At 41.5% G+C, this 16,523-nt stretch overlaps 1 protein-coding gene across 8 annotated transcripts in view; it reads right to left on the reverse strand.

Moving 5' to 3' along the window:
- LOC123999124 (AP2-associated protein kinase 1-like) overlaps window positions 1–16,523 on the reverse strand; it is a 50,908-nt gene that overhangs the window by 28,225 nt on the left and 6,160 nt on the right. For all 8 annotated transcript variants that reach the window (XR_006832390.1, XR_006832389.1, XM_046304551.1 and 5 more), the window contains exons 2-3: window positions 1,759–1,877; window positions 1,389–1,497 (exon numbers count right to left, since the gene is read on the reverse strand). Coding sequence is in view for 6 of the 8 variants with exons in the window: in XM_046304551.1 (XP_046160507.1) it covers window positions 1,389–1,497; window positions 1,759–1,877 (228 nt within the window). In the remaining 2 variants the exon portion in view is untranslated. The remainder of the gene's footprint in view (window positions 1–1,388; window positions 1,498–1,758; window positions 1,878–16,523) is intronic.

Below are 16,523 nucleotides of genomic sequence, written 5' to 3' on the forward strand. Positions count from 1 at the left end.
CATGCCTAAGGCACATTCACGCAGATGAGCAGGGACCCTGGGCATCTTTCTTTTTTTTTTTCTTCCCCCAGAGTCAGTAGAAAGGCCTCTTTAGTGTCCTAAGTTTTCATAAATGTGACCGTAATTACCTACCGTCTGTAAGCTGTTAGTGTCTTAATGACGGTTCCACAGGTGCATGTTCATTAATTGTTTATTGAACAAGCATAGGAAACCGTTTTAAAACCCTTTACAATGAAGATCTGTGAAGTTATTTGAATTTTTATGAATTATCTTTGAAAAACAGGGTCCTGAAAAGGGGATGTTTCTTTAAAATGTTTAGTTTTTTGTTGAAATAGCTCCCCTTGTGTGCACAATTGGTAAAATCGTGCACCCCGGTATGGTACAGAAACAGTATGGTATGAAAATCGGGATAAAGCTCACTGAAGAAAATGCAGTCTGAGTAGTAGGATCTACTGTACAGTATATCAAACAGTGTATTATCAACATGTTGATAGATTTATAAAACTGTCTCTACAGTATGTATGGTCTTCAAGGTTGAGCCACAGAGATCAAATTAAATAAAAAAATTGTCCAATACACAAAACTTAAAGATCCAATTCATAACCTCACAACTTTTTAATAATTTCAGACATGTGTTGTCTTTCAATGAACACTTAAGTGTCCTCTTCATTGTGACAGTTCTCCCAAAGAGTGGAAAAGGTTAGGCTGCTCTATCATTCCATTATTAAGAGCAAATTATTCTGTGAATGAAAGAAAGAATGAAATATATGACCCCAGATTGGCCGTGCTTGACTAGCTGTTAGCGTGATACGTAAAGTTAGCCTTGGAGTGAAAGAGTGCTAGAAACCCCAATGTCACAATGAATAACAACACTCGCAAAAGAATGGCAACATTCACAGTTCAAAGAAAACACATATTTTTCTTAAAGGGGGTAGGTTTTTAGTTCACGCAGGCCTATTTTATACATTCTTAGAACCGCAAGTTTGAACATACATTCACATCCTGGGAAAACAACCTGGTGCAGTACAGAAGTCAAATGAGTTGCAAAGATACAAAGACAGAAGTAAGAAATGTTTGATGTGAACAGTCCTGAAAAAAACAAGGCTTTGATTTAAAACAAGTATTTCCTAGAGATACGCTTAAACAATCACATTATCTACACCTTCACATTTTATGTGGAAAAACTGAACGGTTAAACACAACATTTAAAGAAATTCACCACCCCAGCCGTAGGCCTATATGGAGGACAGAATATAGTTAGACAGAAAGCGCCCTCATGTGGACTACAAGTGGAGTGACAGTGGCCCACCTTTATTTCTACCTTTCATAGTCACTTTTGAGGAATGAACTACACTTGATTGAACACAGATCCTTCAGTAAACACTCACCTTTACAGTAGTCCATGAGGATGAGCACTTCCCACACATCTCCTCCTCCACAAGTGGTGATACTAGAGTCCAGATAGCCAACAATGTTCTTATGGCCGACCAGGTCCTTCTGCGAGAGCACAAGGACAACCACATTGCAATAAAAGACAGAGTGAACATTATCATGCCACTCAAATTCAAACTTTGTCTCCTGAGGATAATTTGGTTGGAAATCATCGTTGCTGATACATAACATGCTGCAGTTTGTAGAGCTGCCTGTATGCGTGTCATGTATGTGTTTTCATGTGAGCAAAGGAGTGAGCAAAGGAGAGAACTAGACATAATAGCTCCCTTTTCAAGCATGCCGTGGGGTAATCCCACAGCAACTCACCATAATCTGGATCTCTCGCTTGCACACCTGCAGGTCGTGCTCATTGTTGACATACATCCTCTTGAGGGCACAGCGGAGCCCCTGGCTGGTTCGTACCAGGAACACAATTGCAAACCCCCCTGTGATATAGAGTGAATGAGACCAAATTAAATGTTCAGTGTTTGGAGGCAAGCAACCATTGGAAGTCTGAAGTAATAGAGAAAACTGAATATGACATATTCCACGTCAGGAACAAATCACTTTCAAGTGTATTCAGGAATCAAGAACTGCTTGCATTTTGTATTTATATGGATGTGTGTGTATTTACTATAATTTATGTAATTCAGGGCTCATCTGTAAAAGAGACCTTGGTCTCAGTATGACTGAGACCAACGCTAGTATAGTAATTATTTACCTTTACTTCACTAGGGAAGTCAGTTAATTAAGAACACATTCTTATTTACAATGACAGCCTTGGAACAGTGCCTTGTTCAGGGGAAGGGGAAGAACGACAGATCGGGGATTCGATCTAGCAACCTTTCGGTTACTGGCCCAACGCTCTAACCACTAGGTTACCTGCCGTCCAAATTACGGTTGTGGGATAAAAGGCTTTACTGGTGATTCCTCATGAAACTAGAACAAAAAGACACCATGATAATGTTTTGGGGCTTGGAAATTCGATGATCTTTAAAAGGAGGCAAATCATTTGTAGGATTTTTATTTGGCATTAAGCATGTTTAAATCCAACCTTTTTATGTGAGTAAAGTACATCAGATAAAAAAATGTCATGACAGGCCTAATGGAAACAGAACATTTTTCAGTAAACTTTCGAAATGTAGAGAGAACAAAATATGCTAGACAAGTTGGGATCTTTTTCTGTCAGTAAAATTAATTATGCGATAATTGTAAGTGAAAACACTAATGTGCAAATATTGATATAATAACCATCATAGCAAAGTAAACATGGAGTCATGCGATGACAGGAAAGAATGCAGTTTATTAAGCTATAGATGACAAATTATGAAGTTCACAGGGTGGTGAAAGTGCAAGGTGATGAGCTTGATACTCCTTTCCAATAAATATTGAGGTGTCTTATTCTGTTGACATGAAAACCGATGCTTGGCATATGACAAATAAAAATAAACTCGCTCCTTCGTCTATAAAATACTAATCTCATCATGTAAGCCAGGATGGGCAAAATGTGGCCCCCATTTTATAGGCTTGCAGACCAATATGACCAAAATAAGACCGTATTCAGACCGCTTGAATCTTTCAAAATTTTGTTACATTACAGCTTTATTATAAAATAGATTAAATCATTTTTCCCCCTAGTCAATCTACTACACACAATACCCAAAATTGACAAAGCAGAACAGGTTAACAAATTATCAAATTTATATAAAAAAATATATCATTAAATCACATTTACATAAGTATTAAGACCCTTTACTCAGTACTTTGTTGAAGCACCTTAGACAGCGATTACAGCCTTGGGTATGACGCTACAAGATTGGCACACCTGTGTTTGGGGAGTTTCTCCCATTCTTCTCTGCAGATCCTCTCAAGCTCTGTCACATTGGATGGGGAGCATCGCTGCACAGCCAATTTCAGGTCTCTCCAGAGATGTTCGATTGGGTTCTGAAAAACATCCCCACAGCATGATGCTGCCACCACCATGCTTCACCGTAGGGATGGTGCCAGGTTTCCTCCAGACGTGGCGCTTGGCAATCAGGCCAAAGAGTTCCGTCTTGGTTTCATCAGACCAGAGAATCGTATTTCTCATGGTCTGAGAGTCCTTTAGGTGCCTTTTGGAAAACTTCAAGGGGACTGCCATATGCATTGTACTAAGGAGTGGCTTCTGTCTGGCCACTACCATAAAGGCCTGATTGGTGGAGTGCTGCAGAAATGGTTGTCCTTCTGAAAGGTTCTCCCATCTCCACAGAGGAACTCTAGAGCTCTGTCAGTGACCATCGGATTCTTGGTCACCTCCCTGACTAAAGACCTTCTCCTCCGATTGCTCAGTTTGGCCAGGAAGCAAGCTCTAGGAAGAGTCTTTGTGGTTCTAAACTTCTTCGATTTAAGAATGATGGATTCCACTGTGTTCTTGGGGACCTTCAATGATGCATAATTGTTTTGGTACCCTTTCCCAGACCTGTGCCTCGACACAATCCTGTCTCTGAGCTCTACGGACAATTCCTTCGACCTCATGGCTTGGCTCTGGATAAGAGCGTCTGCTAAATGACTTAAATGTAAATGTAAATGGTTTTTGCTTTGACATGCACTGTCAACTGTGGGGCCTTATATAGACAGGTGTGTGCCTTTCCAAATCATGTACAATCAATGTAATTTACCACAGGTGGACTACAAAATCAAGTTGCTCAGCTGCTGATGTGTCAGCAAGTCTCCAAAACGACTCTGTGATGGTCAGATCTGTGGCGACATTATTTGCATCCCTCATCACTCTCACATATCGATAAACTTGTCTTAACTGGTCTACTCTAGATACAGGTGGTGTCCATTATAATAGACAAAAATGGGGCTTCCTGCAGCTCTCCCTGAATGTCACACTTCACTCGCTCTGCTAAGACATAAATCACCCCATTTTGGATTTAAAGACTGAGATATTTAACGGATCCTGCGGGGCGTTCTAAAAGTTATTTCAGAACTGGGTCGTAAAATGACAGCAGTTCAATTATACTGAGAAAATTCCCACTGTTGGCCTGCCCCAGCTTTCCACGGTGCCCTCTGAACGCCAATTACATGATGCAAGTGTGAGAGTTACATTAACTACGCGCTCCAGCATCTGTCGCCAGAAATCTTCTGCGTTACCCCACGCCTCTCTCCATTTCTGCATCAATAGTGCCATTGACCTTCATTACTCATATACCAAACAGGCACCCATGTGAATTTGGGATGTCTCATGACATGCTAGTATGGATGTTAGATGGCGCCAATCTCTCACCCCATTCACCCACGCAACAGAGAAGAAAAGGGCACTCTGATCTCCAAACAGGCAGAAAGGTTAACAATACGCGCAATCTAGCTTGACCGAATAACATAGCCATGTACGTGATAATTTGATTCCAGCCTTGGTTGTAGTGGTGTAATATGACTTGGAAAAACACTGCCTTTCATCAACCCCTGGAGAATGGGCCAGCAGGCTTACACGAGCCTAATGCAATAACATGCCGTTTAACTTTTCCACATTTGTTGCATAATGTCCCATCAGTTGGATAGGTAAAAAGGCTGTCTGTCCCACTTCCACCTGTTTCCTCAGCCGCCACGATTCTAGCCTCGCCCTGCTCCTCCCCGCCCGGGGATAGCTTGTCCGACCTAGCTTGTGCTCAGGGCTTGTGCTCACCGATACCTGACAACCTGTATCCTCCTCTGTCAAAGTTGCTTCTTCTGGCACGATGGAACAGCTTGGCCTTGGCTCACTTGACCCGCTAAAAGCTGCTGCTGGCGACGATAAACCTACATCCTCTTCTGGTCCCGCTACATTGCTTGTGCTAGCAATGGCTGCACTTGAACTGCATTTGAAAAAGGAATCCAATTTAACAAATTTTGATATCACCCTGGTGCGACCGCACCAGCTTCCCCGGCTGAAGCTACACCACTGATCTGAATACTTATGCAAATAAGGTATGTCATGATGTGACTATCATTAATGTGATGACTGTTATACATCTAATAATTAACTATGTTTAGTTGTTATTAGATTAAATTAATCACATAACAATGAACTCATTAGGAAATTGGGGCACCACGGAAAAAGTTTGTTTAACAGGTTACCGTCTCCCGAATTAACTTGTTTTTTTATTTAACTAGACAAGTCAGTTAAGAACAAATTCTTATTTACAATGACGGCCTACCAAGAGGCAAAAGCTCTCCTGTGGGGACGGAGGCCTGGAATTAAAAATAAATATAAAATGCAATACAAACCAAGTCACTAATTAATCATTTCCTCATATCAGTCTCCTTTTGAACATCTCAGGCTTCGTGAATCTGCAGAAATCTGAGTCTCACTGATCATTCTATACCACACAAATTGATTTATTTATTTACTGAGAAACTAAATGATAACATAGGATACACACACGGTATAGCTTATCGATTAGAAACATAATTCGATGACAACAGGTCCCTAATAGACTAACACAATATGACACTTGTTACACAAGATGGAGAGTTAGAGAGAGAAAGCGAGAAAGAGAAGCAACACTTGGATACATTTGCAAACTACACTTACAGTAGCCCTAATACCTTGCCCTGAAAGGCCGCTCTTTTGGGGAAGAAGTAATGCATGTATTTACGTGCATTATTTACGTAAATTGAGAAGGGTTTGATTGGGCCTTATTTCCGATGGCCTTCTTCTTCTCTGATTGCCCACAAGAGGTCACAATGTCCTTCTTCTTAGTTGTCTGTTTACTTGCACTCGTTCTAGAAGAGTGGTCTCCCGAGGACGGCTAATCAGCCGTGTCGATGATCCCAGAGTGGTGATGAAAGCAGTGCAGGCAACGATGATTTGAAGAGAATAACCGGTCCTACTAAAATGAATCTTCTTAGATACAGCTACTCAACCGTAGCATTGGATTGTTAGAGGTTCTTTTGTCTTCTTCAACCACGTATTGCGTTCTGTGGTAGTGACTATCCTAGACCTCGCTACAGCTGTGGTCTGTTTTAGTCTGATATGTTAATTTTTAACAGAACCCTTTATACCCTTGGGTAAAAAGGGGAGTTTCCGTCATGCTGACATGCTCTCTGGTTACGAGGTAATGTATGATAATTTACTATGTTCTTTTTAGAGAACTAAAATCACAATCTTAATCGTCACAAACACATTCTCTTTATCCTTGATATTTTCTACACAACGTAAAGGATGTAAACCAGATTAGAGGACGACTGATTATGATTTTTCAACGCCGATAACGATTATTGGAGGACCAAAAAAAGCCGATACCGATTATTGGAGGACCAAAAAAAGCCGATACCGATAAGTCGGCCGATTTTTAAAATGTATTTGTAATAATGACAATTACAACAATACTGAATGAAAACTTAATATACTACATCAATAACATCAATTTAGCCTCAAATAAATAATGAAACATGTTCAATTTGGTTTAAATAATGCAAAAACAAAATGTTGGAGAAGAAAGTAAAAGTGTAATATGTGCCATGTAAGAAAGCTAACGTTTACATTCCTTGCTCAGAACATGAGAACGTATGGAAGCTGGTGGTTCTTTTTAACATCAGTCTTCAATATTCCCAGGTAAGAAGTTTTAGGTTGTAGTTATTATAGGACTATTTCTCTCTATACCATTTGTATTTCATTAACCTCTCCTCGCTCCTCCCTGGGCTCGAACCAGGAACACAACGATAACAGCCACCCTTGAAGCAGCGTTACCCATGCAGAGCAAGGGGAACAACCACTCCCAAGTCTCAGAGCGAGTAACGTTTGAAACGCTATTAGCGCGCACCCCGCTAACTAGCTAGCCATTTCACATCAGTTACACGAGCCTAATCTCGGGAGTCGATAGGCTTGAAGTCATAAACAGCGCAATGCTTGACGCACAACGAGGAGCTGCTGGCAAAACGCACGAAAGTGCTGTTTGAATGAATGCTTACGGGCCTGCTGCTGCCTACCACCGATCAGTCAGACTGCTCTATCAAATCATAGACTTAGTTATAACATAATAACACACAGAAATACGAGCCTTAGGTCATTAATATGGTCAAATCCGGAAACTATCATCTCGGAAACAAGAAGTTTATTCTTTCAGTGAAATACGTAATCGTTCTGTATTTTATCTAAGGGGTGGCATCCATTAATCTAAATATTCCTGTTACATTGCACAACCTTCAATGTTATGTCATAATTACGTAACATTCTGACAAATTAGGCGGCCCAAACTGTTGCATATACACTGACTCTGCGTGCAATGAATGCAAGAGAAGTGACACAATTCCACCGGGTTAATATTAATATTGCCTGCTATCCTGGATATATTTTAGCTAAATATTGCAGGTTTAAAAATATATACTTCTGTGTATTGATGTTAAGAAGGGCATTGATGTTCATGGTTAGGTACACATTGGAGCAACGATACGCACCGCATCAATTACATGCAATGCAGGACACACTAGATAAACTAGTAATATCATCAACCATGTGTAGTTAACTAATGATTATGGTTAATTGATTGTTTTTTTAATAAAATCATTTAAATGCTAGTTAGCAACTTACCTTGGCTTACTGCATTCGTGTAACAGGCAGTCTCCTCGGGAGTGCAATGAGAGGCAGCTGGCTAGAGTGTTGGGCTAGTTAACTGTAAGGTTGCAAGACTGAATCCCCCGAGCTGACAAGGTGAAAATAAGAATGTGTTCTTAACTGACTTGCCTAGTTAAATAAAGATTAAATAAAGGTGTAAAAAATATATATATAATAATCCGCCAAATCGGTGTCCAAAAATACCCTAATTAATCGGCCATTCCGATTAATCAGTCGACCTCTAAACCAGATGTACACAGTGTAAAAACTCTTCAAGTAATGTAATTGCAATGTTTTGTTATAATGCCTTTATGACAATTTTAATGACATCACAAAATAGACTCATTTCCATATTCCACCCATTATCATTCCCAACATTCGGATGTTGAAATACATTGTCCCAGTGTTCATTGTTTGATGTTGAAGTTTTGGGAGGCAAACTCTTCTGTAACAAAGAAACATTCCATTCACCCAAACTAGAAACCACAAGGAATCGCCTGCTGCCTACAATTTACAATCGATGCGAGCTGTCATTTACCCCCCCCCCCCCTCTCACCCGCAGAGGGGGCTCTATTGAAAGCTCTTCCCCTGTAACCTGATCCTTGGATCCTCACAGGAGAGTAATGAAAGGTGTATCTGTTCTTTATTATTAATACATTTTCAAATTTCTATAAATCTGTTTTCAGTTTGTCATTATGGGGTATTGTGTGTAGATTGATGAGGAAAATTATAATTTAATCAATTCAAGAATAAGGCTGTAACGTGACAAAATGTGGAAAAAAGGAAGGAGTCTGAATACTTGTATATACAGTGGCTTGCGAAAGTATTCACCCATGGAATTTTTCCTATTTTGTTAAAACCTGGAATTAAAATTGATATTTTGGGGGGATTTGTATCATTTGATTTACACAAAGTGTTTACCACTTTGAAGATGCCATATAGTTTTAATTGTTTAACAAACAACAAATAACAACAAAGATGAAAACTTAAGCATGCATAACTATTTGTGCGTGCATAACGCCCCAAAAGGGAATACTTTTTGCAGCAATTACAGCTGCAAGTCTCTTGGGGTATGTCGCTATAAGCTTGGCACATGTAGCCACTGTGATTTTTGCCCATTCCTCAAGGCTAAACTGCTCCAGCTCCTTCAAGATGGATGGGTTCCGCTGGTGTACATCAATCTTTAAGTCATACCACAGATTCTCAATTGGATTGAGGTCTGGGCTTTGACTAGGCCTTTCCAAGACATTTAAATGTTTCCCCTTAAACCACTCAAGTGTTGTTTTAGCAGTATGCTTAGGGTCATTGTCCTGCTGGAAGGTGAACCTCCGTCCCAGTCTCAAATGTCTGGAAGACTGAAACAGGTTTCCCTCAACAATTTCCCTGTATTTAGTCATCTGACCAGAGCACCTTCTTCCATATGTTTGGGGAGTCTCCCACATGCCTTTCGGCAAACACCAAAAGGGTTTGCTTATTTTTTTTCTTTAAGCAATGGCTTTTTTCTGGCCTCTCTTCCGTAAAGCCCAGCTCTGTGGAGTGTTTGGCTTAAAGTGGTTCTATGGACAGATACTCCAATCTCCGCTGTGGAGCTTTGCAACTCCTTCGGGGTTATCTTTGGTCTCTTTGTTGCCTCTCTGATTAATTCCCTCCTTGCCTAGTCCGTGAGTTTTGGTGGGCGGCCCTCTCTTGGCAGGTTTGTTGTGGTGTCATATTCTTTCCATGATTTATAATGGATTTAATGGTGCTCCATGGGATGTTCAAAGTTTTGGATCTTTTTTTATAACCCAACCCTGATCTGTACTTCACAACTTGGTGGTGCCCCTTGTTTAGTGGTGTACCAGAGTCTGGGGCATTTTAGGGCAGGTGTATATATACTAAGATCCTGTGGAAAATCATGTGACACTTAAATGAAGTCCACCTGTGTGCAATCTAACTAATTATGTGACTTCTGAAGGTAATTGTTTGGACCAGATCTTATTTAGGGGCTTCATAGCAAAGAGATTGAATACATATGCCCGCACCACTTTTCCATTATTTTTTTTGATTTACAAAAAAAAGTTCAGTTCACCAATTTGGACTATTTTGTGTATGTCAATTACATGAAATCTAAATAAAAATCCATTCAAATGGACTCAGTCGGGATCTCAACTTACTGTTGAGAGTTAGAATAATCAAATACACAATTTCCACATTTGGTTGTGCATTAGCAGTCACTCAATTAGCCCACGTCAGCTAAATGTTTTTAGATTGATAAGTTAGTCTAACGGCCAGCTATCTAAACTAGTAAGCATGGTTGAACTACTGACCGGGGTAGGGCCTATTTGATCATTGGTTATCATATTGAAAACTTCAAAAATTTGCCTCCACCCTATGGCAAAATGTGTAGAATTGCAGGAAATTAGTTAGAAAATAGCTACATTCTCTCTACGCCCAATGGCAAAATGCACAGAAAAAGTACAAATGTTTTGCTCGCAAGCTGAGGTGTATGGATGTGGGTATGTACACCCAGGAGCCACTGCAGCCCCGCATGATGAGTTCTGTTACACATCCCTGATTTAGGCTATATGTGCGCACTAGCCAACATTGCACAAATACCAGAGTGGGCACCAGAGTGGGTACACTCGCTTATTAACACAAACTTGGCGCCAGAGGATATGGCCGCCGTTTTACTGTCTCATAACTAATTGTGCTATTATGTGGGTATTTTCGCGATATTTGTAAATTATTTTGTACGTAATGTTTCTGCAATCGTATCTTATGGAAGAAAAGAGCTTCTGGATATCAGGACAGCGATCACTCACCTCAGATTAGACAAAGATTTATTCAACAACAAAAACAACAACAAGCAGGACTCACACGATATTCTCCAAACACCCCACAGGGCAGACATAGCAATTATTCACAAAAGGAAGTGACGCAGAGGACGAAGAGCCGGATGCCTCGTCTGGACCCGCAGAAGCCAACTAGGAAAGCTGCCGTTACTGTCAATATTACTCGCCAACGTGAACTCATTGGACAATAGTCTAGAAGAGGTATGATCACGAATATCCTACCAACGGGACATAAAAAACTATAATATCCTATGCTTCACGGAATCGTGGCTGAATGACGATGTGGATATTCAGCTAGCGGGATACACGCTGCACCGGCAGGATAGAACAGCACACTCCGGTAAAATGAGGGGGGGAGGGGGTCTGTGCATACTTGTAAACAACAGCTGGTGCACAAAATCTAAGGAAGTCTCTAGATTTTGCTCGCCTGAAGAAGAGTATTGTGATAAACTGCAGGCCACACCACTTGCCTAGAGAGTTCTCAGCTATACTTTTCGTGGCTGTTTATTTACCATCTCAGACAGATGCTGGCACTAAGACCGCACTCAGCTGTATAAGGAAATAAGCAAACGGGAAACCACTCACCCAGAGGTGGCACTCCTAGTGGCCGGAGACTTTAATGCAGGGAAACTTAAATCAGTTCTACCAAATCTCTATCAACATGTTAAATGTGCAACCAGAGGGGGAAAAAATTCTAGATCACATGTACTCCACACACAGAGACACGTACAAAGCTCTCCCTCGCCCTCCATTTGGTCAATCTGACCGCAACTCTATCCTCCTGATTCCTGCTTACAAGCAAAAATAAAAGCAGGAAGCACCAGTGACTCGGTCTATAAAAAAATTGTCAGATGAAGCAGATGCTAAACTACAGGACTGCTTTGCTATCACAGACAGGAACATGTTCCGGGATTCTTCAGATGACATTGAGGAATACACCACATCAGTCACTGGCATTATCAATAAGTGCATTGAGGACGTCGTCCCCATAGCAACTGTACGTACATACCCGAACCAGAAGCCATGGATTACAGACAACATTCTTGTAAGGAAGCTTACAAGAAATCCCGCTATGCCCTGCGACGAACCACCAAACAGGCAAAGCGTCAATACAGGGCTAAGATTGAATCGGCTCCGACGCTCGACGGGGCTTGCAAACTATTACAGACTACAAAGGGAAGCACAGCCGCGAGCTGCCCAGTGACAGGAGCCTACCAGACGAGCTAAATCAGTTCTATGCTAACTTTGAGGCAAACAACAAGGAGGCATGCATGAGAGCATCAGCTGTTCCAGACGACTGTGTGATCACGCTCTCCGTAGCCGACGTGAGGAAGACCTTTCAACAGGTCAAAATTGACAAGGCTGCGGGGCCAGACGGATTACCAGGACGTGTGCTCCGGCCATGTGCTGACCAACTGGCAGGTGTCTTCACTGACATTTTCAACATGTCCCTGATTGAGTCTGTAATACCAACATGCTTCAAGCAGACCACTATAGTCCCTGTGCCCAACAACACAAAGGCAACCTGCCTAAATGACTACAGTAGCCATGAAGTGCTTTGAAAGGCTGGTAATGGCGCACATCAACACCATTATCCCAGAAACCCTAGACCCACTCCAATTTGCATTCCATCCAAATAGATCCACAGATGATGCAATCTCTATTGCACTCCACACTGCCCTTTCCCACCTGGACAAAAGGAACACTTATGTGAGAATGCTGTTGTTACGGATACAGGAATCCTGTGTGTGTGTGTGTGTGTGTGTGTGTGTGTGTGTGTGTGTGTGTGTGTGTGTGTGTGTGTGTGTGTGTGTGTGTGTGTGTGTGTGTGTGTGTGTGTGTGTGTGTGTGTGTGTGTGTGTGTATCCTGTGTTGTTTTCTCTCCTTCTCCCCTCACAGGTGAAAATCATCACTCCCCAGTCAGTCACCAATCCAATCATCAATCAGAAGACACACCTCCTCCTGTTTCCTACCCAATCACAGTTCCTTTCACTTGGTTTAAAAACCCCATCAGTTGTTTGCTCTAGAGCTCAATCTCTCTGTAAATGCCATGTCTGTAGGTATCTGTGTTTCACTCTCTCTTTGTGTATTAACCTCTCTTTTGTTTGAGCACTTCCATAGCACTTTGTCATCACCTGTGAGTATTGTTTTGGTTATGGTGTTTGTTTGCCGGTGGAAAAGGGGAAACCAAGACAAGTCGCCAATGGGCATACACTACCTGTAGGTAGACTTTGTTAAATACACTAGTTAGAACTGGGTGGACCACCCACTGTATTTTTGGTTAGTTAGTTAGCTGTTGTTAAAGTAGGCTAGTCTAGCTTAGTTTTTTTTTAAATAATTATTGTTTCTTTCCTTGGGTCCAGCTCAGCCCCTTTTCCTGCCCCCCCATTACTGTGTATTTTCAAATAAACCTTGAGTTTGACGGTAGATTTCAGTTGTCCTGGTTATTTCGTTCACACTTTTACTTTGTCACTATTATAATTTGCATGAGTTATGTTACGGGTCTCATTACCATCCCCCCTAGACTGTCGGGCCAAAAGGGATTCGTAACAGCTGTTCATTGACTACAGTTCAGCGTTCAACACCATAGTACCCCCAAAGCTCATCACCAAACTAAGGAACCTGGGACTAAACACCTCCCTCTGCAACTGGATCCTGGACTACCTGACAGGCCACCCCCAGGTGGTGAGGGTAGGTAGCAACACATCTGCCACACTGATCCTCAACACAGGAGCTCCCCAGGGGTGCGTGCTCAGTCCCCTCCTGTACTCCCCGTTCACCCACGACTGCATGGCCAGGCACGACTCCCAACACCATCATTAAGTTTGCTGACGACACAACAGTGGTAGGCCTGATCACCGACAACGACAAGACAGCCTATAGGGAGGAGGTCAGAGACCTGGCCGGGTGGTGCCAGAATAACAACCTATCCCTCAACGTAACCATGACTAAGGAGATGATTGTGGACTACAGGAAAAGGAGCACCGAGCATGTCCCCATTCTCATCGCCGGGGCTGTAGTGGAGCAGGTTGAGAGCTTCAAATTCCTTGGTGTCCACATCATCAACAAACTAGATTGGTCCAAACACACCAAGACAGTCGTGAAGAGGGCACAACAAAGCCTATTCCCCCTCAGGAAACTAAAAAGATTTGGCATGGGTCCTGAGATCCTCAAACGGTTCTACAGCTGCATCAGAGAGCATCCTGACCGGATGAATCACTGCCTGGTACGGCAATTGCTCGGCCCCCGACCGCAAGACCCTTCAGAGGGTAGTGCGTACGGCCCAGTATATCACTGGGGCAAAGCTGCTTGCCATCCAGGACATCTACACCAGGCGGTGTCAGAGGAAGGCCCGAAAAATTGTCAAAGACCCCAGTCATAGACTGTTCTCTCTACTACTGCATGGCAAGCGTTACCAGAGTGCCAAGTCTAGGACAAAAAGGCTTCTCAACAGTTTTTTACCCCCAAGCCATAAGACTCCTGAACAGGTAACCAAATGGTTTCCTGGACTATTTGTATTGTGTGCCCCTCCCAACCCCTCTTTTACGCTGCTGCTACTCTCTGTTCATCATATATGCATAGTCACTTTAACTATACATTCATGTACGTACTAGAGGTGGACTGATTATGATTTTTCTAAGCCGATACTGATTATTGGAGGACCAAAAAAGCAGATACTGATATTTGTACATTTATTTGTAATAATGACAATTACAACAATACTGAATGAACACTTATTTTAACTTAATATAATACATCAACAAAAATCAATTTAGCCTCAAATACATAATGAAACATGTTCAATTTGGTTTAAATAATGCAAAAGCAAAGTGTTGGTGAAGTAAAAGTGCAATATGTGCCATGTAAAAAAGCTAACGTTTGAGTTCCTTGCTCAGAACATGAGAACATATGAAAATTGGTCGTTCCTTTTAACATGAGACTTCAATATTCCAAGGTAAGAGGTTTTAGGTTGTAGTTAATATAGTATTTATAGGACTATTTCTCTCTATACCATTTGTATTTCATATACCTTTGACTATTGGATGTTCTTATAGGTACTATAGTATTGCCAGTGTAACAGTATACCTTCCATCCCTCTCCTTGCCCCTACCTGGGCTCGAACCAGGAACACATCGACAACAGCCACACTCGAAGCAGCGTTACCCATCGCTCCACAAAAGCCACAGCCCTTGCAGAGCAAGGGAAATAACTAATCTAAGTTTCAGACCGAGTGATGTTTGAAACGCTATTAGCGCACACCCAGCTAACTAGCTAGCCATTTCACATCGGTTACACCAGCCATTAGGCTGATAGGCTTGAAGTCATAAACAGCGCTGTGCTTGCAAAAAGCTGCTGTCAAAACGCACAAAAGTGCTGTTTGAATGAATGCTTACGAGTCTGCTGGTGCCTACCATCGCTCAGTCAGACTGCTCTATCACATCAAAGACTTAATTATAACATAATAACACACAGAAATACGAGCCTTAAATATGGTAGAATCCGGAAACGATAATGTCGAAAACAAAACGTTTATTTCAGAGAAATACGGAACCGTTCGGTATTTCATCTAACGGGTGGCATCCCTAAGTCTAAATATCCTTGTTACATTGAACAACCTTCAATGTTATGTCATAATAATGTTATGCCAGGCTGCCCCAACTGTTGCATATACCCTGCAATGAACGCAAGAGAAATGACACAATTTCACCTGGTTAATATTGCCTGCTAACCTGGATTTCTTTTAGCTAAATATGCAGGTTTAAAAATATATACTTCTGTGTATTGATTTGTGTATTGATTTTAAGAAAGGCATTGGTGTTTATGGTCAGGTACAGTCGTCCAAAGATTGTGCTTTGTTCGCAAATCTGCTGTTAAACCAATCCCCAGCGTTGCATCGATTATATCCAACGCAGGACACGCTAGATAAACGAGTAATATCATCAACCATGTGTAGTTAACTAGTGATTATGATTAATTGATTTTTTTTTTTATAAGATAAGTTTAATGCTAGCTAGCAACTTACCTTGGCTTCTACTGCATTCACGTAACAAGCAGTCTCTTTGTGGAGTGCAATGAGAGGCAGGTGGTTAGAACGTTGGACTAGTTAACTGTAAGGTTGCAAGATTGAATCCCCCGAGCTGACAAGGTGAAAATTTGTCGTTCTGCCCCTGAACAAGGCAGTTAACCCACCGTTCATGGATTGTCATTGAAAATGAGAATGTGTTCTTAACTGACTTGCCTAGTTAAATCAAGGTATATATATATATATATATATATATGTAAAAAAAAAAACTGCTAAATCGGCGCCCAAAAATACAGATTTCCGATTCTATGAAAACATGAAATCGGCCCTAATTAATCGGCCATTCTGATTAATCGGTCGACTAGTACATACTACCTAAATTGGCCCGACTTACCAGTGCTCTCGCACATTGGTTAACCGGGCTATCTGCATTGTGTCCCACCACCCGCCAACCCCTCTTTTTACACTTCTGCTACTCTCTGTTTATCATATATGCATAGTCACTTTAACGATACCAACATGTACTTACTACCTCAAAAAGCCTGACTAACAGGTGTCTGTATATAGCCTTGCTACTCTTTTTTCAAATGCCTTTTTACTGTTGTTTTATTTCTTTACTTACCTACACACACACAACTCTTTTTTTTCTTTTTTTGCACCA

The sequence above is a fragment of the Oncorhynchus gorbuscha genome, linkage group LG16, assembly GCF_021184085.1.
Source record: "Oncorhynchus gorbuscha isolate QuinsamMale2020 ecotype Even-year linkage group LG16, OgorEven_v1.0, whole genome shotgun sequence".
NCBI classification, from domain to species: domain Eukaryota; kingdom Metazoa; phylum Chordata; class Actinopteri; order Salmoniformes; family Salmonidae; genus Oncorhynchus; species Oncorhynchus gorbuscha.